The sequence below is a fragment of the Garra rufa genome, chromosome 8 (assembly GCF_049309525.1).
Source record: "Garra rufa chromosome 8, GarRuf1.0, whole genome shotgun sequence".
NCBI classification, from domain to species: Eukaryota; Metazoa; Chordata; class Actinopteri; order Cypriniformes; family Cyprinidae; genus Garra; species Garra rufa.
In genome coordinates, this window is record NC_133368.1 from 33034479 (window position 1) to 33057306 (window position 22828).

General features: G+C 36.7%; 2 protein-coding genes and 1 pseudogene across 2 annotated transcripts; all 3 read right to left on the reverse strand.

The window, feature by feature from the left end:
- Window positions 1–347: 347 nt before the first annotated feature.
- On the reverse strand, window positions 348–1298 carry LOC141340155 (uncharacterized). The gene has a single exon (XM_073845083.1). The coding sequence runs from the start codon at window positions 1296–1298 to the stop codon at window positions 348–350; it is 951 nt and encodes a 316-aa protein (XP_073701184.1).
- Window positions 1299–2569: 1271 nt separating this feature from the next.
- Window positions 2570–3328, reverse strand: LOC141340156 (uncharacterized; annotated as a pseudogene).
- A 1006-nt stretch (window positions 3329–4334) lies between these two features.
- Window positions 4335–21594, reverse strand: heg1 (heart development protein with EGF-like domains 1). Its single transcript, XM_073845976.1, has 13 exons — window positions 21163–21594; window positions 16511–18034; window positions 12230–12343; window positions 11471–11593; window positions 11278–11369; window positions 11062–11117; window positions 9938–10098; window positions 9567–9698; window positions 9384–9426; window positions 6902–6939; window positions 6618–6705; window positions 6333–6510; window positions 4335–5779 (listed from the first exon to the last, which is right to left on the reverse strand). Exons 1-13 carry the CDS (start codon window positions 21437–21439, stop codon window positions 5636–5638), a joined length of 2970 nt encoding a protein of 989 aa, XP_073702077.1. The 5' UTR covers window positions 21440–21594; the 3' UTR covers window positions 4335–5635.
- Between the last annotated feature and the right edge of the window lie 1234 nt (window positions 21595–22828).

Consider the following 22828-nt stretch of genomic DNA (forward strand, 5'->3'; position numbering starts at 1 on the left):
CTTTATGTAGTCTATATTTCTAAATAATCACCACAGAAATTCATATCAAAACTATTTTTAGCAATGCATCTTAAAAAATATTAAACATGATTCCATATTCAGTCTACAATAGATGTATTTGCTGTATTTACTATTTTGCATAAAAAAGGAATAGTGAGTTTGTGGTTTGCAAATGTCAACACAATTTCATATCCATTCAAATTTCTGCAAATTATGTTCTTGTACTGGCATCCACATTTCAGAACATTTTAGACTGATCTAGTGAATGTTTCCACAACATTGCTTTCCTGTAAATCACGCATATAGATCCATCTGTTGGTAGAAGTAACATAACCTAAACTGACACATCAGGAAAGAGGGCATTTCAGGGTTTGTAGTTTTCTGCCAACATTTTTAGCCATTAGGCGGAATTTTGTCTGGCCAATACCTAAAAGGATGGTTGCCCCAAGAGAGTACAGTGCCATGACAGTGAAAATCAAATGGCCACGTCGATCCCAAAAATCAACAGCAAAATATGCATAGAGCTCACGTATCATGAGCCATCCTGCAGCAAGAAAATAGAGGACACCCTGTATAATGCTTATGATTGTCACTTTCATCTGCTGCTTTTTACGAACAGCAGAGAAAAAGTTGTTGTTTTCCTCCATTCTCTTTATATGAGTCCGCAAGTAGACAACAGTCACGCTGCTTGATGCCAACATAATGCCCAGACACAGCAAAAAATAGCAGCATCTAATCCAAAAATAAATGTGTGATAATACGTAGAATCCTGAATTTGTTTTTTCGCTGGTGTTGTTCACATGATCTCTGGTTGAATTCAAGTTCATTGCAGAAATGTACAAGATACAGCGTCCAAGGAATTCAGGAAGAAACAAGAGTCTGTCAACAAATAATGCCAAGTACACAAAGAGTCTGATGTGCTTCTTAATCCAGATCAAAACAGTTTGCCGTACAGGAACAATTTGTAAGTAGTAACACACATTCAGAGCAAAGGAGGCAGTAAATCCAGTCCACATGGCAAAAAGAAAACCAGCCACTGAAAAAACGTATATCCACGGAGCTGGATAAACAAAGTTGAAAAAACTGAATAAAAGATTAAAAATGTTAAGAATAAGATTGCAACCAATAAGTGACCACAGTAAAACATTAAGCGGTGGTTTTACACGGTTTACTGGTCCTTCCTGAGAAGAAATCATGCAGTAGACAAAAAACATATTCACCAGAATAGTGGCAACAGAAACAGGCACATTTACTATGGCAAATGTCACCTTGCTCATCTTAACAGTGAAGGAAACCATTTTTCCACTGGCCACTAAGAGGAAGAAGTTTGTTATTTGGGCAAGGAAGGTGTGAAGGCGTCAGTCTCTAATTTAAATATGTTTTGTATAGTGTAAAATAACGAAGAGAGAGAGTGTGTAAAAGTGCATGAGTAGTGTTTATGCAACCTGTTAGTAACTGTTATTGGACACAGCTATAAATACATTTAAAAGAGTTAATATAGTTTATAAAAAAAAAAATACTTTTATTTTTTTATATTTTTTGAGACCTGCATCTTGCAAATGTTCATGAGGGTTATTTGTTGTTGATAACTACTAGTAGTTCTGGGGACTACAGTCCTGAATACAAACTGAGATGTATCAAAGTAGCCCAGACATGCCATTAGATATTTGTCATATTTGTGGCTTTTTTTTTTTTTTTACTCTCAGATGAAATTAAACATATTACAGTATGTACATATAGTATGCTATGGATTAACAAAATGTGATGTGAAATAATCAAATGATTCCTGTTACTTTGAAAAGAAATATAGAAGATTTGTGCACTGTCGTTACTGGTGATGTACCATCCCTGGATCTCAAACATTTTTTTCTTTCAGGCTGGCTAAATAAGGAGGGTTTTCCTGAGAGCTGCTATCAAACTTTGTTTTGCTTTCTTCTTAGTACTTGTATAGGCTTGAAAAGCATAGAAGAACGTGTCAAATTAGTTGTAATATGCATTCAGTCCACAAGGTGGGACTAGAACAACTGAATTATGAGCTAAAAGAACAAGGGCACCTCACCAATAAATAATAATCTCAATTTAGGCATTTTTTTCTAAAAGTGTGCCAAAAGACACATAACACATGAAACAATAACTAATCAGAATGACCACATTAGGCCTAAGAAAAACTGAGGGAATGTGAATATCTGATGTACTGAATAAGCAAACAAAAAAAAATACTTTACACATATAAAGAAAACTGAATAGAGTACAAGTTTCTGAATACAGTCCATCTGGATTATGTAGACTTGGGTTATTTTGACAATTATGGTTGTGTGTTTTATATATCTCCATTCAATCCATTCAAATTTTTGCAAATTATGTTCTTTTTTAACCAAAAGGTATTTTCAATAATTACTGTGACTTCAGACAAGAAAAAAAAGTTACTGAACCATAAAGTATTTTAAGCCCATGAAAACATTTCACATCCACCCACACTTCAGAACATTTTTAGACTGATTTAGTTTGAGTGCTGTCCAGCAACGCTTCCCTTGCATTATGCTTATAAAAAGTGCTGGCAGAAGTGACATTACAGAATTTGTAGTTTTTTGCCAATATTTTTAGAAACAAAATCAACAAAATACACAACAAGCTCTTCAGTCATGAGCCATCCTGAAGTGAGAAAGAAGAGGACTGTCTGTGTAATGCCCAGAACTGTCTCATCTGCTGCTTTTTATGAAGAGCAGAGAAAGAGTTTGTGTTCTTTTTCAGTCTCTTCATGTGATTCAGCGAGTAGACAATAGTTGCACTGCTTAATATCAGCATAGTACTCAGACAAAATGAAAAAAAATAGCAACATTTAAGCCAAAAGTCTGTGACTAATATGCATCCTACATAGACTGCTTTGCTGGTGATGTTCACATCATCACTGATTGAACTGAAGGCCATTACAGACATTTTAAGTTCCCAAAACACATCCATAAGGAATTCAAACAGAAAATAAAAAGAGTCTTTCAATAAACAGTGCCAAGTACACAAAGAGTATGATGTGTGTCTTCACACAGATCAAAAAAAGGTCACCATACAGAAATAATCTAGAAGTAGTAACAAACATTCAGAGCATGACAATGAGAATATAAAATGTAAAATGTAGCTAGGTCAACAAAGTTGATAAAAAAAGAATAAGATTCAATCCAATACGTGACAACAGTAAAACATTAAGTGGTGGTTTTATGCTGTTTACTGGTCTTTTCTGTTAAGAAATCATACAGTAGATTAAAACGATATTCATTAGAATAGTGGCAATAGAAACAGCCATATTCACAATGGCAAACGCCAACAAGCTCATATTAACAATATATATATTTTTTTTTTTTACACTGGCCACTCAGTTTTTCTGTACATCTCTATGCAAATAAAATACTGCAGAAACGTTATTTGAAATGCAAATTAGTTTCGTTCTGAATTCCAGTTAATGCTTTATTTTTATAAATGCATTTACTCCACAGCTCACTGGAAGAAAAAAAAAATTATCATTGATTCATCTGCATATTTTGCATTTCGAAAACAAGAGGGCACATGATTTGAGCACAAATGGTTGCAAACCTGTAATTTACTGTCACTCTGTATAATTTACTCACCGTCATGTCGTTCCAAAGCGATTGACTTCGTTTCTTTCCGTTGAAAACCAATTTTAATAGAATACACTGGTCAAAGGTAAAAAATAAAGCCCCATAAAAGTCACTGTACGACTTAAAGTGTGCTCCTGTTATCGCCCTTTTCTTCTCGTATGAGTAAGCGCGGCCATTTTTAAATTTCATGGGTCTGGATCGTCTCATCCATAGATATATATACGGTCTCATCCACGTCCAGCTCTGTGGTCTCTGGTACAGACATTTTTAGCGTTACAAACCAGTTCGTTTTGCTACTTGATATTGCAAATTGGTGTGTCCTACCGTGTTATTTTAATGTTTGTAGTGCAAACAGTTTTACCATTACCATACTGCACAGTTAATGAACCGGAAGTTGAAGCGCCTTTTAGTCCACACAGAGAAAAAACTATTACATTTCAGTCTGCTTCTTACATAAAGACATGATAAGCCTGTATAATATGTAGAGTAGCCTATATAATATAATAAAACGGTTATCTTTAGTCATAAATATTTTCATGGTGATACCTATCCAAGTATAAAGATCTTCCAAATGCTTACATTACAGAAGGCCAAAAGGTTGGTGAAGAAACTGACATGCCAACCGTTTCTAAGGTAAAATTGGTCTTTTAAAACTGATTAAGTGTCAGATATCACTTTTTTGTGATTGTTTAATATTAAATAAATGAACGAATAAAACAAACATAAGAAATCAAACTTTATTAATCTTTTATTTTACAATACAATTCTGACTACAACGCCAGATTCAACTGACCATCCACAGAGGAGGGGAAAATGCTAATGAGGAAAGCAGTCTCTGATATTAAAGATTACAATTAAAGCACATCTCACAAGAACACACATTAGATGAAATAAAAAGTCCATGCAACATCAAGCATCCATACAAACACATGGGAGGTCCTCCAGATAATACTACAGTATCTTTAAATAAAATAAATTAGGAAACAAACAAGGCAGCACTGCGTTTTATGATTATTACTGTTGTTCAAACAAACGGTAATACCTTGTGGCACTATTTGCTACATTTGACACCAATGCTGCATCCAGTAATATTGCGTTTCAAAATCCTACCAGCTTTTACACAGGTTTAGTTCTCCAGCGTAAATCTCACAACATTTCTCTGATATAAACTACACCACTTCAAAACACTAAAGAGATGGTTTAGTCCAAAAATGTAACAATGTCATCACATACTCACCCTCATATTGTTCCAAACACACTGACTGTTTTTCCAACATGGAACAAAAAAGATGTTTTAGACAAACATCTGGTAAGCCCCAAAAAGCACCATAAAACTAATAATGGTCAGTAAGACTTACACAGTATAATCCAAGTCTTCTAAATCCATATGCTATGATAAAGAGTCTGAAAGCTTTGACATTCTGTTCTAAATAACTCCTTGGTGTTCCACCAAGGAATTAGAGCTTACAAGTTTTGGGTGAGCACATGATATCAAAAATTTCATTTTGTATTGAACCATCCCTTTAACTTTTGATTAACATACACAAACAGACATCCAGATACCCCATCAGTCACAAAACACAGTACAAACCAGTTGGGTACATTATTCCAAGTATAAATATGATACATTTATGGCTTTTTCCATTTGAGATAATATCTATTTGAGGAGTTCATAGTGCAAACTTTCATAATATAAAAGTTATACTGTTGCGTGTTATTCTAAATTCACCGACTTCCACTTAAGCATAAACGCTCTGCGAGGAGCTATAAGAACATTGGTTCATCAGCTCCACACCAGAAACTAAAGTCTTATTGTGGCACTGTGTTCAAATGCTAAATTGATCCCGACAGGCCTCTGCGGCTTTCTTCCAGTCTCACAGATAATGGTCTTTTCCTGCCAGCTCATTTTCACATTCAAAGGCCTTTAGTGGTCAGTATCCAGCTCCAGGATCTGCGACAGGTCCAACCACGCCGAGAAAGAGCTTATATGCAGTATCAAATTGCACGCCTGCTGGGTGAGGCCGTCAGAAGTAGTCTCTCCGCCGTGAATCGTCGCTTATGAAGGAAGGGTTCCACTGAGCAGGGTAGATGCAGGAATGCCTCGAACCAGGGAGGCCAGAGAAAGGATACAGACCATTACGCTCCAGGTCAGAGTTCCTTAGTGCAGGCTAAAAGACAGAATAGCAGTCACGTATTAGCTACTCATGTGTAAAATTAAATTCAGGATGTGTCATTAGACTGTTGAAGCTTATTTCTGCCACAGAATTAAAAAAAATAATATTTATAACTCATTGCATCTCAGAACTGTAAGCTTCATAATTCAGACTTTTCTCACAATTTCTGAGAAAATAGAATTGTGAGATGTTAATGGTGAGTTAACATCAACAACACAACTGTAAGAAAAAAAGTCAGAATTTTGAAATGAATGATCTTTTTGTTTTTATTTCACTGCAGAAATAAGCTTCCATATTAGACAAATTCGAAAACCAAAGCCTAAATGAATGCCATAGCTCATTTCTGATTTTATAATTTTCTACAGTGCCTTGCAAAATGATTCATACCCCTTCATTTTTTTCACATTTTGTTATGTTGCTGCCTTATGTTAAACTACTTTAAATGACTTTTTTTAAAGTAGGGGAAAACATGAAGGGGTATGAATACTTTTGCAAGGCAGTGTATATAATCATTTTAAGCTTACGATAGATGCATATGATCACATACCGAGTAATAAATGTCTGTCATTTGCAAGAGGTTTTTGGTGCTGCCGTTCTCCTGCATCTCAATAGTCTCCCGGCCCCACTCCATAGACACACGATTACTCTTAGGAAACTCTGCGTAAGGTGACATCTGAAGGTCTCCACTTTTGAAAATGATTTTGTTGATGTCATTTTTGTCCTTTCTGTGGATGCAATGAACAAAAATATTGAGACATTTTTGTGGTTTGAAATTTTCCCAAGATATTTAACTGTAAAATAAGTAAGTTGCATATTTATGTCATGATCTTACTTGCAGCAGGTGACTATAAGAGCAATGACGACAATCAACAGAAGAGCTCCTCCGGCAGGAGAAACCACCACGGCTATCAGCTTATAGACTATTAAACACAAGATTATTTTACTGACATTAAGATCTTTTATTTATTGGCAGTCTGAAAATAATATGATTTAGCTGAATGCTAGATTTTTCACAAGCATTATATATTTCACCGCTAAATAATTAAGTTATGCAAATGAATATTTGAATCGTAATCCATTTATAAAAGCGTTATATAAATTTAAATAAAGTCTTACAATTATTGCAGTTGAAGCCTCCAAATCCAAACATGCACCTGAAGAAGTAAAAAAGAACTTAGTGTTTTGCTGCAAAAATACATATGTACAAAACAAATACTAATACACACTCCCAGTCAAAAGTTTGGACACAACTGACTGAATTTGATTCCCTTCATCGTAAAATGCTTTAGATCTAAAGGCTTATACTTGAATGCCTGAAATTGGAAATGGATGAGTTGGACTGGATAGTAAAGGAAAACAGCCAACAAGCGCAAAGCATGCCCAGCATAAATGGGAACTCCGGCAGAACTGTTTAAAAAGCATCTCAGGTGGCACCTCATGAAGTTGAGAGAATGCCCAGGGTGTTTAAAGCTGTAATCTAAGCAAAGAGTGGCTATGTTGGAGAAACTAAAATCTGGGTTTTTATCAATAACTAAAACTATAAAAATACATGCCAACTAAAATGAAATATACTATATATTTAAAAAAATATTTTATTTTGTGTCATTTAGTTTAAGTTTAAGAAGTACTAAAATAGCTAAAAATAAATAAACTCTATTTAAATACCACATTACAAAATCTTTAACTAAAATTAAAGTGAAAACAGAAAACATGAAACAAAAAAAAAATATCAAAAAATATAACACTGACCAAAATTCAAGATTTTTGGTAACAATTTAACTACTTCATACTTCCATTTGTGCCACTTCATAGTTTTGAATGACATTATTCTTCTAATTTGTGGGGGAAAACAATAATCTAAAATTAGTTGGTGTGTCCAAACAATGACTGGTTGTTTACAGGAATACAGGGTATCTGCAGGATTTTCAAGCTTAAATGTAAGACTTTTAAGACCTTATTTAGAACCTGCACAAATACAAATAATACCGTATGACGCAGCAGGGCAATGTCTTTGGTAACATTAAACTGTAAAATGACTGTAAAAAGCATGATTTACAGTTTAGACAGGGGTTTTCACAAATACAAAAAGTTTTATAAAATGATAAACTTATCATTTAGGCCTTTAAACCATTTTTAAGAAAATTGAGAAGTCAAAAGTATCAAACAATATATTAATTTAAACAATTATTATCAATCAGTTATAATAATTAAATAACATATAAATATATTTTACTATCTTTAAATTTGTTTACATTTTTTTATAATGCATCTTCTCGTCAATTCACCAGTTCATATTTACAACTCTGTGTTTGCAGCATAAAAACATGGGTTGATATTCACATTGTTCTGAACAAAAACAGCAGACGGGCTTATTAAAAATGTAAATTCATTTTCTGACAGCAGGTGGCGGATTTTCCTGATAAGCGCAGTATAAAGTAGGCTCATGTTAATTAAATATAATATAAACTTTTGAAGTTTAATCATCACATTAAGCCATATTTCTTGTCTTTCCGTCCCTAAATTTAAGACCTATTGAAATCATAATTAAGACTTTCTTGTAGCATTGTAGACTTTTCAAAAGTAATATTTACTTAAAATTTGTGCTGGACAATGATTAATCGCGATCAATCACATTTAAAATAAAAGTTTTTGTTTATAATATATATATATATATATATATATATATGTGTGTGTGTGTGTGTGTGTGTGTGTGTGTGTGTACTCTGCATATTTATTATGTACATATAAAGACTAGGGGTGGGCATAGATTAATTTTTTTAATCTAGATTAATCTAGATTAAATCTTGGAATTAATCTAGATTAATCTAGATTAAAATGGCTAATTTGAATTCTGATGAAGGCATTCAGAATATGTGCGCTACCCATGACTAAACATGTTACACCGTACTTTTATTTTGACAGGTTGCCGTGAAGTTTCTGTGTATACAGTATGACATGCTGCGAGTTTTCTCAAATGAAACGGTATAAGTGACACTCACAGCAGTTTTGGAGATTGAGTTTATCTGTTCATGTGAGATGCAAATGCCAGAAATTACCGGGAGCGTCACGTGTGTTTCAGTATGCGTGTAGTAAAAGCGCGTCTCCACCATTCATAGTATGAATTTCATACATACAGCTAGGCAAACGGAACATACCGGATTCATATTAAAACGGTCTTTTTGCATTTCAGTTTTCACAGACACTAGTCCATATCGCATGCGTGTGTAGTTTAGACCCAGCTCCCAACCCAATTTTGAGAATAGATTAACGGCGATATTTTTTTTATCGCCCGATAAAAGTCTCACGTTAACGCAGCACGTTAACGCCGATAACGGCCCACCACTAATAAAGACACACACATACAGTATATATTTTGAAAATATTTACATGTATTTATATTCATATAATTTATATTATATAAAAATATATTTAATATATAAACAAAATATTTTGTTAAATATATACATGTGTATGTATTTATATATACATAATAAATATACACAGTACGCACACATATATTATGTACACAAAAACTTTTACTTTGGATGTGATTAATCGTTGCCCAGCACTACTTAAAATGCATTAAAAACATACTTACTCAACACAGCTGCCATTAACAAGTTTGTGTCCATCTCCACAGTCTAAAAAAAACATTGCAATTTTTAAATTAAATTAAAATTCTTAAATAAGAAACTTGGCATTCATTTTACAGTGCCGGCAAAGTCTCACCGTTTAAACGTTTTTAATCAAAGAACTGAAAAGACACAAGCGCATGTTGTACCTCTGCAGGTCATGTCCCCTGGATTCTTTTTAAAGTATCCTGGTTTGCACTGACAGTATGGGGTCCCACTAGTGTCCGTGCACTCAGAGTATGACAAATCACACTTGGTCTTCTGTACACACAGGCTCTCCACTAAACAGAAAGAAGTGCTTCAGAACAAATGGCTTCCCAGAGATAAACAGTGTGACAAAGAGCTTTCCAAAATATTATTTTAGGGGCCCAGAGAGCCCCCCTCAAGACTGTGTTATCCGTGTATATTGCGTGACTGGTATTATCATATCTCTGAAGTGGTGGAGTGGAGTGGAGGATAAGAACAGAGTGGATGGATTTGAGATAAGGGTATGATGCAGACAGCGAGCGCTGAATGGTACCTTGATAGGAGAGATGGTGCTGAAGTTTAATGGTGCAGTGTGAGTACGTCCGGCTGCAGTTGCTCAGGGACATCCGGATGCTTTCGTTGACATCCATGCTGGTCACATTGGAGGAGAATGAAAACATGTTCACCGCTGAGATCTGCACACCATCTCCGTCTCTGCACAAGGTATATGCATTTTCATGTGAGAACAAAGAAAAATGACTAAAACTTTGCAACAGGTAGGTGATATGAACAAAACCTCTACTGAAAATGGTGTAACACTACAATAATATTTGGATGGAAATTAAATGCTTTATCACTTATAGAATGGCTATATTTACTATTTACAGTTGAAGTCAAAAGTTTACATACACCTTGCAGAATCTGCAAAATGTTAATTATTTTGCCAAAATTTTAAGGGGTCGTTCAAAATCCATGTTATTTTTTATTTAGTACTGACCTGAATAAGATATTTCACATTAAAAAAAAAAACATTTACATATAGATTTTGAGATCCATCTTTTCACACTGAGGACAACTGAGGGACTCATATGCAACTATTACTGAAGGTTCAAATGCTCACTGATGCTCCAGAAGAAAACACAATGCATTAACAGCCGGGGATGTAAACTTTTGAACAGAATGAATGCATAAATTTTTCCTATTTTGCTTAAATATCATATTATCCATACTTACATGTTTCCCAGAAGACAAAATAAGTAAAGTTCACCTTTACTATCAAATTCAAAAAGTTGAGGCATCAGTGAGCATTTTAAAATTCTTTAATAGTTATATATGAGTACTTCAGTTGTCCTCAGTGTGAAAAGATGGATCTCAAAATCATAGTCATTTTTGGAAATAGTTCAAATACACGAAAATGCTGAAAACCCAAATAATTAACTTTATAACAGTTCAGGACAAACAATGGACTCATAAACAATTATCACTAAACAAAAAAAAACTGTGGATCATTCAGGTAACAACACAATGCTAAGAATCAAGTGTATGTAAACTTTTGAATGGTGTCATTTTTATAAATTTAACTTTTATTTTCTCTTATGGACTATATGTAAATGTCTATTATGTGGAATATCTTATTCTTATTCCAGCTGTGTCTCTGCAAGATCAGTAGAAACTTACTTTTTACGCAAAGTGGAGCGTCTGTAACCATGGAAGATGGAGAGTGAGGCATTGAGCTGAAAAACCAATACACAAGTATATACAATTAACCTCAACTCCATCACTTTATCATGTTCAACCAATTACATTCTCTATTTCCATAATGGTTTCTGCATTAGCTGATTGGCTGTGGGTCGTGAGGCTGTCAGGTGTGAGATGCAGTACAATGTTGCATACCAGCTGTGAGATCTCTCTGTGCAGCTCATGCAGACCTAAACTTCTATGATGCATTGAGGTGTTGACGATGAAAGTGCCCAAAAATGTCTTCACTGCAGGGTAAAGCAAAAGCAAATACAATATCATAGGGTTATCACCAAAATATATGTATGCACTGTGTACATTATTTTATTGTGGACAACTAACCACTTACCTTGCGTACAACTGCGGCCATCCTCTAAGTCAAAGCCCAGTGCACATTCACAGCTGAAAGAGCCACCTGTGTTGACACACACTGAACCCTGGGGGCACGGACTACTTACACACTCATCCACATCTACAGAAAAACACAGCCTAATTCATTCATTTTCATCAGAAATCCTGATACAAACAAGCCTTACATCAAGTTACATTGTGTTACAGATTTACTTAACAGTGCAAAATAGCATTAGAGCGCAATTTCATAAAAGCGCCAATGGGAGGGGAAAATTCTGTGTGTGATTTACTGACAATGCGCACATTAAAGATCACTGATGCAGCCAGATCATTTCCATAATGATTCCACAATCTACCAAGAACAGCGCAAATTACCGCCTGGTGTTAAATAATGGTGCAAATACCAGTAATTTGACGATTATTGTGTGATTCATTTTAATACTCTTCTCCCATAAATTTTGTGTCTGACAAACTCTTACAAATGCATATTCAATAAGGTCAGGCACAAAAATAACTGTGTCCACTTCTTTTCAGTGCTAATTCTTCACTTGGCGTTTTTAGTAAATCCTGACAGTACTATTTTAACGCCAAAAGACGGTTTGCTCTGGCGCAAACTGTTAGTAAATCAGGCCTTAAAGCTTTTAATTTGATATTACAGCACTGGAGCTGTGGCATTTATGGGTCAATATGACTGTCACATCCAAAATGAAAGATGGTCCAGTCTGGCTGTTACTGTACATTTAAGTGGGTTTCTTACCTTCTGTGCAGAAGGGTCCTGTCCATGCAGGCAGACACTGACAGTAGTAACTTCCCTTAGCTGATCTAACACAGTGGCCTCCATTTGCACAGGTTTGAGGCCCACACACATGATCTAAAGAGGAGAAAGAGATTATTCGAATTGTTTGAATCAAATGAACAAGTGAATTCACAAACAATGTAACTGTAAACAATGTAACAACTGTTAGCAATAAGATTTTTACTTTTGCAAAAATCACCTTTACAACACAAGTGTGATTGCTAAGGTATTCCAAGGATTTTTTTTTTTTTTTTTTATCACCAGTTCACCTTATTTTTCTCTAAGCGGCCATTTGTAAATTTTATGGGTTTGGTTTCCAGTTTCATCCGCTAGTTTTAGTTATACAAAACAGCCCGTTTTGCTGCTTGATATTGCAAATTGGTGTGTCTTGTCATATTATTTTAATGTATTATCCTTATTATAGACATACTGGTTTGTAGTGCAGACAGTTTTACAATTTACAGCACGTTGTTATTAAGGGTTCAAGCACGTAGCATTCTAAAATTGTTAGAATGGCCAAGTATCATCAATCTCCACATAAAACTGATTAGGCAGACCAAACCATAAGTCATACAGATTTGAAACTTGGAGGGATGGTAGTACTCACACTGTCTACAATGTCACCATGGCTTGCCCCAATCGGCCTGATGGGTAACTCCTTAACTGTGTCACAGGCTTATGTGTCTTATGTTGCCTGGCAAAATTTTCGGCTATTTTGTATTTTTTGAAAAACCTACTTTTGCGAACTAGTCCTAGGTTTTTGCCTGATTGGAAACAAACTAGGGATGGCGAAAACTAAAAAATTTCTTGACCGACCACCGAGCCTCATTAGCCGGTTGAAACCGGTTAACCGATTAGTTTAAAATATGGTACGCTATTTGAAATAACAGCCATTTCGAGCCGCGCCTGCAATTTCGCAACTCTGTCGCATCTGGCCCCTATCACACCGAACGCATCTTTTAGTTCTAAAAACGCGAGGCGCACAGCACTGCCTTTTTTTGGTGACTTTTAATAAAAGAGCGTGCTGCTTTTTTTTTAATGTTGCTAAGCAACGACCAAAACAGCTGTCCTGTCCGTCAAATCAAAGGATTATAGCGCGAGCACTCTAAAATCTTAGTTTTATGCTGTTAAGTAAACTGTCATATTAGCAGAAACCCTAAATAATACAGCTCCGGGTTACCCACGATAGTCACAAAAGGTTTCTCCTCTATTTCTTGCAGTCTCCGGACTTTTTAAGCAACCGTAAAATTCCGTCACCACAACAGAAGGCCTGCCTCTCCATTCATTCGATTGGACAATGGAAAAGAACGCGAATGACGTTGGGCGTTTTTCCGCTCAGAGTTGATTTTTTTTTCAACTTCACGCGCTCAGAGCGCTCCTGCAAAAACGCGAGGTGCCTGGGGCGCATAAGCAGCGCGTAGAACGCTCACTGACAACAGAAAACCATTCAAAAGAGGCGCCTCCAACTGCAAAAACGCGTTCGGTGTGATCGCGGCCTCTCTCTGCCGCTCTGCCTCCCGCACACACACACACACACACACACACACACACACACACACACTGCCACTCACGTCACTTTTTTAAAATCCTCTACAGCGCGAAACATGAGTCCCGCAAACGCGGCGCCGAAGAGCTTGTTGTATGTAATCGTAGGACAAATGGCTCCTTAGTTTCAAATGGTAACTTTGGGTACAAGGTGATCGCTTTGAAAATAAAGGCGTTTGTCTAGGTTAGAAGCTCATTTGAAACATTGCCACGGCTCATTTAAGAAAATGACAGCTCCGAAGAGACGCCGCTTTAGTTGAGGTACTGCTAACCATAATAAAGAAAGACGATGATCATCATCACCTTATCGGTTACCACTGAAATGTAGATGTAATGTATTTCCAAATCTAAGCCCATCTTATGCGGAATGTTGCCTAATAGACTGCAACATGATAAAACCAATGGATAAAACACCTTCAGAATGCGTAAAAGACGCACCGGCACTTTTTTTTTTAACCGACTACCGACAACTTTAACCGGTTAACGTTGATACGGTCAACCACCGGTCAAACGGTCATCGGTTAACATCCCTAAAACAAACTAGTGCAGGAAGATTCTCTGGAGAGTGAATATCAATAATTATCAAAAAAAGTTGAACTTTCGACTCTCAGTCACAAAGGGACGCCAAAACTTTGAAAGGGGCATGGCCGCCTTTACTAAAACTTTTGAATGGGACGGCTATTAGGGTTGGGCGATGTCGACCAATTTGGCATCGTACGATGTCTAATGTGAAACATCGCGATGGACGATGGCATCGTCTGCGGGGGGCGGGGGTGAGGGATGGTTGTTGTTAAATAATTTATTCATAACGAATTAATTAATTGTAGCCTACCATGTCCACGAGTGCTTAATTTGAGCCGGATACTGTTCTGGAAAATGTCCGATTTTGGATTTTTGCGTTCCGGTATTTGTTTTTAAAGATCCGGAATTAACAAGTGCATTAGATCATGACAGTGCGTGCGTGCAGATGAGACAAGATCAAGCGCGGGTTTATATAAATGCATTTGGAGGATGTGTGTTGGTCCTTAACATATTTTCGACCAGTCAGCTTTTTTAAGTTCAATAACGCTCTCATTGTTTGCTTACTGCTTAACACACTCTCTCCAAACGCATTTAATGAGCAGCGGAATGTTTAGAGAGAAAGCTTAATATCAGAAATAAATAATACCAAATCAAGCGAAATATTATGTATTAACATTATAAACACTATAAACATAGCTATAAGTTAGTTACCCTGACTCCAAAACGAATGATTTAAATGTAGAGGTATTTAGAACAGAACAGAAATTAAACAAAATATATAAAGTTAAGAAACTAAAACAAAGCGAAACTAAAAATAGCGCGTTGGGCTCACGCACCTCTGTTTTTCGGCACAAATCCAAGTGTTCCAACTAGGCTTTGTATTGTACATTCGTATTTCGATGGAAAAAAAAGATACTCTTGTTTTTGTTCCAAGCTCTGGCATATTTGGTGTAGTTTATTTAATCTAATTTAATTAAAATTATTTTGATTTTTTTTCTGCTGTTTTTGTATGCCTCATTTATTAATGTAAACGAACTTTCATGTAATTCGTTAGGAGTTCACTGTAATTTGTATTGTGATCACTAACAACTTCCTTGTTATTATTTCCTCATAATAATAATAATAAAATAAGTAAAGATGCAGAAATTGAAAGCATGCATTTCATTTGGCTATATAGGGATTTAGTGTGTGTTTTTCGTGAGCGGGTTGCTGCTGCGGCGGGGGCGGGGCGGGGCGCTGCGGGGGCGGGGCGGAGGATCGCGATGCCGGCTCAGCATCGTGATGTCTATTGGCCATCGGCGATGGACGATGGCATCGTCTATCGACCCAACCCTAACGGCTATAACTACGTAATTGTTTACACACGGTCTTGGTCCAAAGTGTTGATGTAAAAAAAAAAATGTAAATGACGTAAATGTAAAAAAACAAACAAAAAAAAACAATACTTTTGCAAACTAGCCCTAGCTTTTTCACTCAATCTGGAAAAAAAACACTGCAGTGCAATTATCTGGACTCTCTAGGTCAATAATTATTAATAAAATGTTGAAATTTCCCTTTAGGAAGCTGTAACAGGTTCATTTAGAAAAGGGGCCTGTCCAAATATACTCAATAGCCTATTAAGCATAAACAAAAGCTCAAAACCTCACAAAACCTGGTGTGCACATGCGACAGGTGATTTTAAACAAGCATGCCAAGTTTTAGGGAGATCGGACCACAGCTGGTGCTATAACCATTTATAAACAGTGAATTACATCATATATCTATGGCTAATTACCTGAATTGCCAAAAATGCTTTTTTAAATCATTGATTTATGGTTACAGGCTTGCTGAATAATATTTAATGTCTTTTTTCATATGTGCTTAAATGCCTTAAAGTGCTTGAACTCCAGTAATAACTGCTTGCAGCTATATTTCTTCTGTTTATTTCTCTATAGCAGGCTAATAAACCGAAAGTCTTGCCCATATAGACTTACTTCCGTGTTGAAGTATAAGGTGGATATAGTTACTTTTGAATGGTAGTGTATACATACAATAATATAGACTATTTATCGTTTATGGGCCAAAAATTTAATACTGGTGCATTCTTAACACGCACCATTAATAATACCAACAAAATTGATGATGTGAATGATGCTATTTGCAAGTCACTGTACAAATACCAAAAGTCAAACATACCTGGAGATGCTGTTGACCTGAACGGTATCTGCATGGTAGTCATTCCTATCTCTGTGGTGCTTTTGTCAGTGTGATTTCTGGTGGTTACCACCACAGTGGTCTTGGTCGGGGTGCTCTTGCTGTAAGGTGTTGTTGCACGTCCACCATGTGCAGTAGTGTTCCCTGGCGTTGCTGTACTGGTTTCTAAGTGCAAGGTGGTGACGTCAGCAGAATCAGATGTACTGGGTGCCAGCGGACCACCAGTAGGGGAAGTAAGCGGGTGCTGGGCTGTGGTGGGTGTCGTCCGCACCACCTGAACAATATCTGTGGTAACGAGGGTAGTGCGTTCAGTTTGGGCTTGTGGTGTGGTGCTCGGTTGGAGCTGAGGGGTGGTGACGGGAGGAATCATTGTAGTGAAAGTCTTGGTAGAACTGTAAACAGTAGATGCCTCCTCAGTGGCTTCTTCTGTAACCTGTGGCCTCTGAGTTGATGGCATGGCAGATGTTGACACCACTTCCGTGTTGGTCCGATCATCAGTTTTTGGGACGAAGGGTGGTTTGCCAGCGAGGAACTTCGTAAATGAGTCATCAATTGTGGTGGCTTCATCTTCAAGCATTGGGGGTGCAGTGGTCAGGCCTTGAATGGTTGTCTCCTCCACTGTGTGGGTCGGAGACCCTTCAGGTTCCTCATGGCCAGTTGAGCTAACAGATCCAGTAGAAAACTCAGTGGAAGTATCAGTATCAACAGAATAAGTCACTGTGGAATCATGGCTCTGTTGGGATGTACTAGTGGCATCGTGTTCACCGGAGGTAAAAGGTGGAATAGATGACACAGAGTCGCTGGTCTCTGTATAAGACGTCCCACCACTCATCGATGTGGTGTCCGTTTCTCCTTCATCTCTGTTCATCACTGTCAGAGGCGGTGTTGAATTTGGATTCTCATTATCAGACACCTGCTCAAAGGTCTGTCCTGTGACACTAGATTGTCCCGTCTCTGACTCAGTCCTGTGGGACAAGGTCGACCACTCTGTCTCCAAAGAGTGGCCTTGAGTTGCATTGGTGGCATTATGATCTTCAAACGTGGGCTCAGTCTGTTCAGACAACGTAGATGCATCTTCTACAGTTTGCTCCTTCCCTTGGGTGGCTCCTGACGTTCTCACTTCCCAGCTGGAAGTTTGAGAGACAGCATCAGAGGAGTTGTGTGAGGAGTCCTCAGTGTACGCAGAAGTGCTGTTGGAGGTCACAGAGAGCAGGGTGCGTTCTCTAACTCGGTTGGTTGTGGAAATGTAGGTGCTATCAGTTTGAGAGACCGAATCGGTGGTGTCAATTTCTCTGAGATCTGTTACAGGAACTTCTCGCACAGTTCGAGCTTCTGTTATGGGATGGTGGCTGGCGATGCTGTGCGATGCTACTGATGGACCTTCCCACTGGGCTGTGGTTTTATGGGTAGTCTGTTTATCAGTCTGCAGGTGTTCAGTGGAATCATCCGAGGTCATTCTCCAGTCAGCTGTATTTGTAGAGATGCTTAAAGGTTTTTCTGAATGTCCTGGTTTGGAAAAGTAAAGAACAACATGTTGGAAACTGCAAATCAAAACTGGAAATATTATTGAAATTTGAGAAGCATGTCCACTAGGGTGCGCTTCGCATGGTGTGAGCCTTGGGAAACCTCATGAACTATGTGAGATGTTTTCAGAAGTGACTGCGGATGTAATGATTTTGGGTGGAGAACAATTGGCAGCCGAGCTCGTCTAATCTAACAAAAGCTTGGGCCCTAAAAATGGAGGGGATCTGACCCATAGGGACCTGCTGTTTCCTTCCTTCAGCTGACCTAGCAAAGTCCATATTATAGCGTTGTCACTGGCTGCATTGAGTTCATACACAGGCAAATCTATAAACAAGAGGACCTCTGAACATTTAAGCTATGCTTCTTACCCAGTTAAAAAAATATTTATTAATATATATTTTCTTTTTTTCTTTTTTATGTAAATTTAAATTAAGTACAGCAAGATATGCTTTGTTTCTTGGTAGGAAACTGCAATATGGCTCAGTTGTAATGAATAAAATCATAACATACACTACCAGTCAAAAGCTTTTTTTTTCAAGATTTGTAATGTTTTTAAAGTCTCTTCTGCTCAGAAAGCCCACATATATTTGATCCAAAGTATAGCAAAAGCTGTATTATTTTTACTATTTAAAATAACTGTTTTCTATTTTAATATATTTTAAAGTGTAATTTAATTCTGTGATTTTAAAGCTGAATTGTTAGCATCATTACTCGAGTCACATGATCCTTATTCTAATATTCTGATTTTCTTCTCAAAAAACATTTATTATTATTATTATTTTGTTGAAAACAGCTGAGTAGAATTGTTTCAGGTTTCTTTGATGAATAGAACCTTCAGAAGAACAGCATCTATCTGAAAGATAAATCTTTTGTAACAAAAACTGACTCCAAGCTTTTGAATGGTAGAATGTTTCAAAAGCTTTTTATTTCAGATAGATGCTGATCTCTGGATCTTTCTATTCATCAAAGAATCCTGAATAAATGTACTTAACTGTTTTAAATATTGATGATGATGATAATAATAATAATAATAATAATAATAATAAATGTTTCTTGAACTGCAAATCAACATATTAGAATGATTTCTGAAGGATAAATGTGACCCTGAAGACTGGACTAATGATGCTGAAAATTAAGCTTTGATTACAGGAATAAATTACATTCTAAAATATATTCAAATAGAAAGCCGTTATTTTAAATAATACAAATATTTCACAATATTGCTGCTTCTGCTGTATTTTGAATCAAATCAATGCAGGTTTGGTAAGCAAAATAGAATTATTTAAAAAGCATTAAAAATCTTACTGTTCAAAAACTTTTGACTGGTAGTGTACAACAATCATACTTCTGGTTTGTAGCAATTCGTTTGAATCTAAATGAGCTATTGTGAAATGAATGTTCCCACAATATTGTTTGAAGTTGATTTTAGTGCGGTAAGCCATGATGTGATTTTGGATCATGTCACAATCCAAAAATTGACTCACTCACTGAAAATGTCTCTTTGAGCTCGCATTACAAGGATCTTTCAGCAGACGATTTTTTAGCTTGCATTATGTTCAGGGATATTCAGTTAGCTTTAATTGAGGGGGATGGAGAAAGGCCTAAAAATAAGCCGTTTCTACATTAAGTAGATTAATATGATCTAGACAATAATGCGTGAGATTAAAAAGGGAGTCAAATACAGTGTTTAATGTGCCTAACCCAGTGCTGACTGACACAAAATACTAAAATATTGTGCAAGACTGGGGATTTTTGGTTTGGAAAGCAAAATATTTTTTTTCAACTCACAATCTAACCTTTATTTCTCACAGGTGTATTATTATTACATTTCTCAGTTATACATGTGAAAGCAAAACTACAATAATTTGTCACATAATTGATATCTCATTCCCAAATCCTCTGATGTCTCAAATGTGACCCTGGACAACAAAACCAGTAGCAATAGCTAAAAATACATTGTATGGGTCAAAATTATATATAAATCATTAGGATATTAAGTAAAGATCATGTTCCATATATTTATTGTAGGAAATTTACAAAATATCTTTATCAAAACTTAATTTCTGATTAGTAATATTGCTAAGACCTTCATCTGGACAACCTTAAAGACAATTTTCTCAATATTTAGATTTTTTGCACCCTCAGATACTAGATTTTCAAATCTTTGTAACTCAGCCAAATTTAGTCTAATCCTAACAAACCATACATCAATGGAAAGTTTATATATTCAGCTTTTTAGATGCAAATGAGTCTTATGACTGGTTTTGTGGTCCAGATATGTTTTTTAAAGACCAATTCTGAAATGCATACCTAGAAAGACTGTCTAATGGCCAACATAATGCTCATATATAATGATAGCCAAAAGGTTTTAATACCCATTTTAAAGAACATTTACTCAAAATAACTACAAAATGTTTTAAAACTAGGCATACCAGATCCAATTCACTGCATTTAATTCTATTTACTTAACTGCACATTTAATGCCAAAATGTCAGCAGGAAAAAATGACATGGAGTGGAAGTTCTCCAAATTAAATCACATAAATAAAGCAAAAACAATCGCTAACAATGAACTGCAGATTGAAAAGAACTCATTGGCTCAAGAAAGTGGAACAGTTTATGAACCAGGATGGTCATGAGCCAAGGAGGTCATTCGTTAAAAGAGATGCTCTTCCAAAAACTGAGGAAACTGAGTGTAAGTAATCTCATTAGCTCAGAAAATTCATACTTAAAGTACTTCAGCTGTATAATAAAACCTATTATTTTTACTATTATTATTATTACTACTACTGCTACTGCAGTAATACCTTTATTTAATATAGTAATAATAATAATGCATTGCATTGAGACAACGTTAATCACTTATTGTAGAAGAAATGTATTTTAAAATATCTTTTAGGTCACAATTAGGTCTGTATTACAAGCAACTTCTTAATGGAGGTGGAATCTTTGTAAAGTGTTTTGTTTCAACACAATACTGCTGCAAACCACAAAATAAACTTCTTAATTTGATTTAACGTTAGTTTATACTAACTGTAGACTGAGGGTCTATTAAGCTGCCTATCTAGAGTAGACAGCACTTCTGGGCATCACAGAGCGTTTAAGTCTCACCCTCTCGCCCTGCAGTACTGGACACACTGGCGGGAATGTCCGTCATCTCCCCCAGTCCACTCGATAGATCCACAGCTGTTGAAGTGGCCTCTCTTCCCGGCAAGGAAGAGGTTCGTTTTAAACCAGTTGTTCGGGTTAAAAAGGTTTCGGTACTCAATGGGTTATCGGTGTCCGTGTCCGTGTCTGGAGAGAGAGTTTCGGCAATCACAGTATTCAGGACAAGCAGAAAGACCGTGAAAACCACACGGTAAGCGCGTCTCTCGACACACGTTTCCATTATAAAGGCGACCGGGCGGACTTCCTAATAAATAAAACGCCAAAGAGGTCCGGGTCACCATCGGAAAGTGAGTCCCTTTAACACTTTCCCATGAGTAAATTCCTTATGTTGGTTTTAAAGTTGGAGATGAAGACTTTACGGTTATACTTCTTGCAGCGAGAGTTAGAAACCGGAGCAGTGGGTGACTCCTCCCCTCGGGCAGGCGATAGCGGTTTCCACCCCATTCCTCTGGTCTGGATGAACCATGAACGCACTTTCACAAATGTGTGCACAGTTCAGCCAGATATGACAGTCAGATGATGCCACAACAGGTGGGATTCTTGTTTTTCCCTCTTTCAAGTCTAAATCAAACCTTAGTTTGCATTAACACTACTTAAAATAAGTATATTAATTAGTGGTGGGCATAGATTAATTTTTTTAATCTAGATTAATCTAGATTAAATCTTGAAATTAATCTAGATTAATCTAGATTAAAATGGCTAATTTGAATTCTTCTGAAAGCATTCAGAATATGTGTGCTACCCAAATAATGACTAAAAGTAAGTCTTTGAGAACGGGTTTCTCAAGCCAGGTGGCGCATTAGACCAGGGGCTCATCTCCTGTTTCCAAAATGCATTACAAACTGCTTGACAATTGCATTTAAAACACAATTAACTATACAAACTTGTGTAACCAAGTACTTCTGCGCAAAAGGCTGTACGACGTGCGCGTTCCAGTAAAATATACAGGCGCGCGGGTATGGATAGCCTATCTGCGTGCATCTTACAATAAACTGCGTTGCTTTTAGAAGCGTCAATTCAGTTGTTGCATATAGTATAATGTCTTTATTTCGGGATTATCAAAGTAAATTATAACTCAAACTTGAGATTTTACTGGGGCACAGCAGATTTTCACTGAGGCACGTGCCCCAGTAAAAAGGGTCTAGCAACGCACACACCTGCCCTGAAGCGGCTTCATAACTGCATCCATGTCTGCGCGTCTCATTTGATGTGGTAATTTCACAGAAGTTGAAGACTCGTTCTCGCCCCCTACATTGCAATTCAACTAGATATACGTCATCCGCGCTAAAATATCAAAGTGAAAGTCATCATATCTTGCGTAGTTTAGACCCAGCTCCCAACCCAACTTTGAGAATAGATTAACGGCGATATTTTTTTTATCGCGCGATATGAGTCTCACGTTAACGCAGCACGTTAACGCCGATAACGGCCCACCACTAATATTAATATTCTATGCTTTCAGACATGGAAGAAACACTTATATAAGAGGCGTTCCTGACAGCAGTGACAATGCAACCTGACAGTTATTTTTTAAAATGTTTGGTATTTCCTGCCAACATGAATGAGGATAAAACAGCTGACCTTCATACAAATGAGCAGAGACACTGTT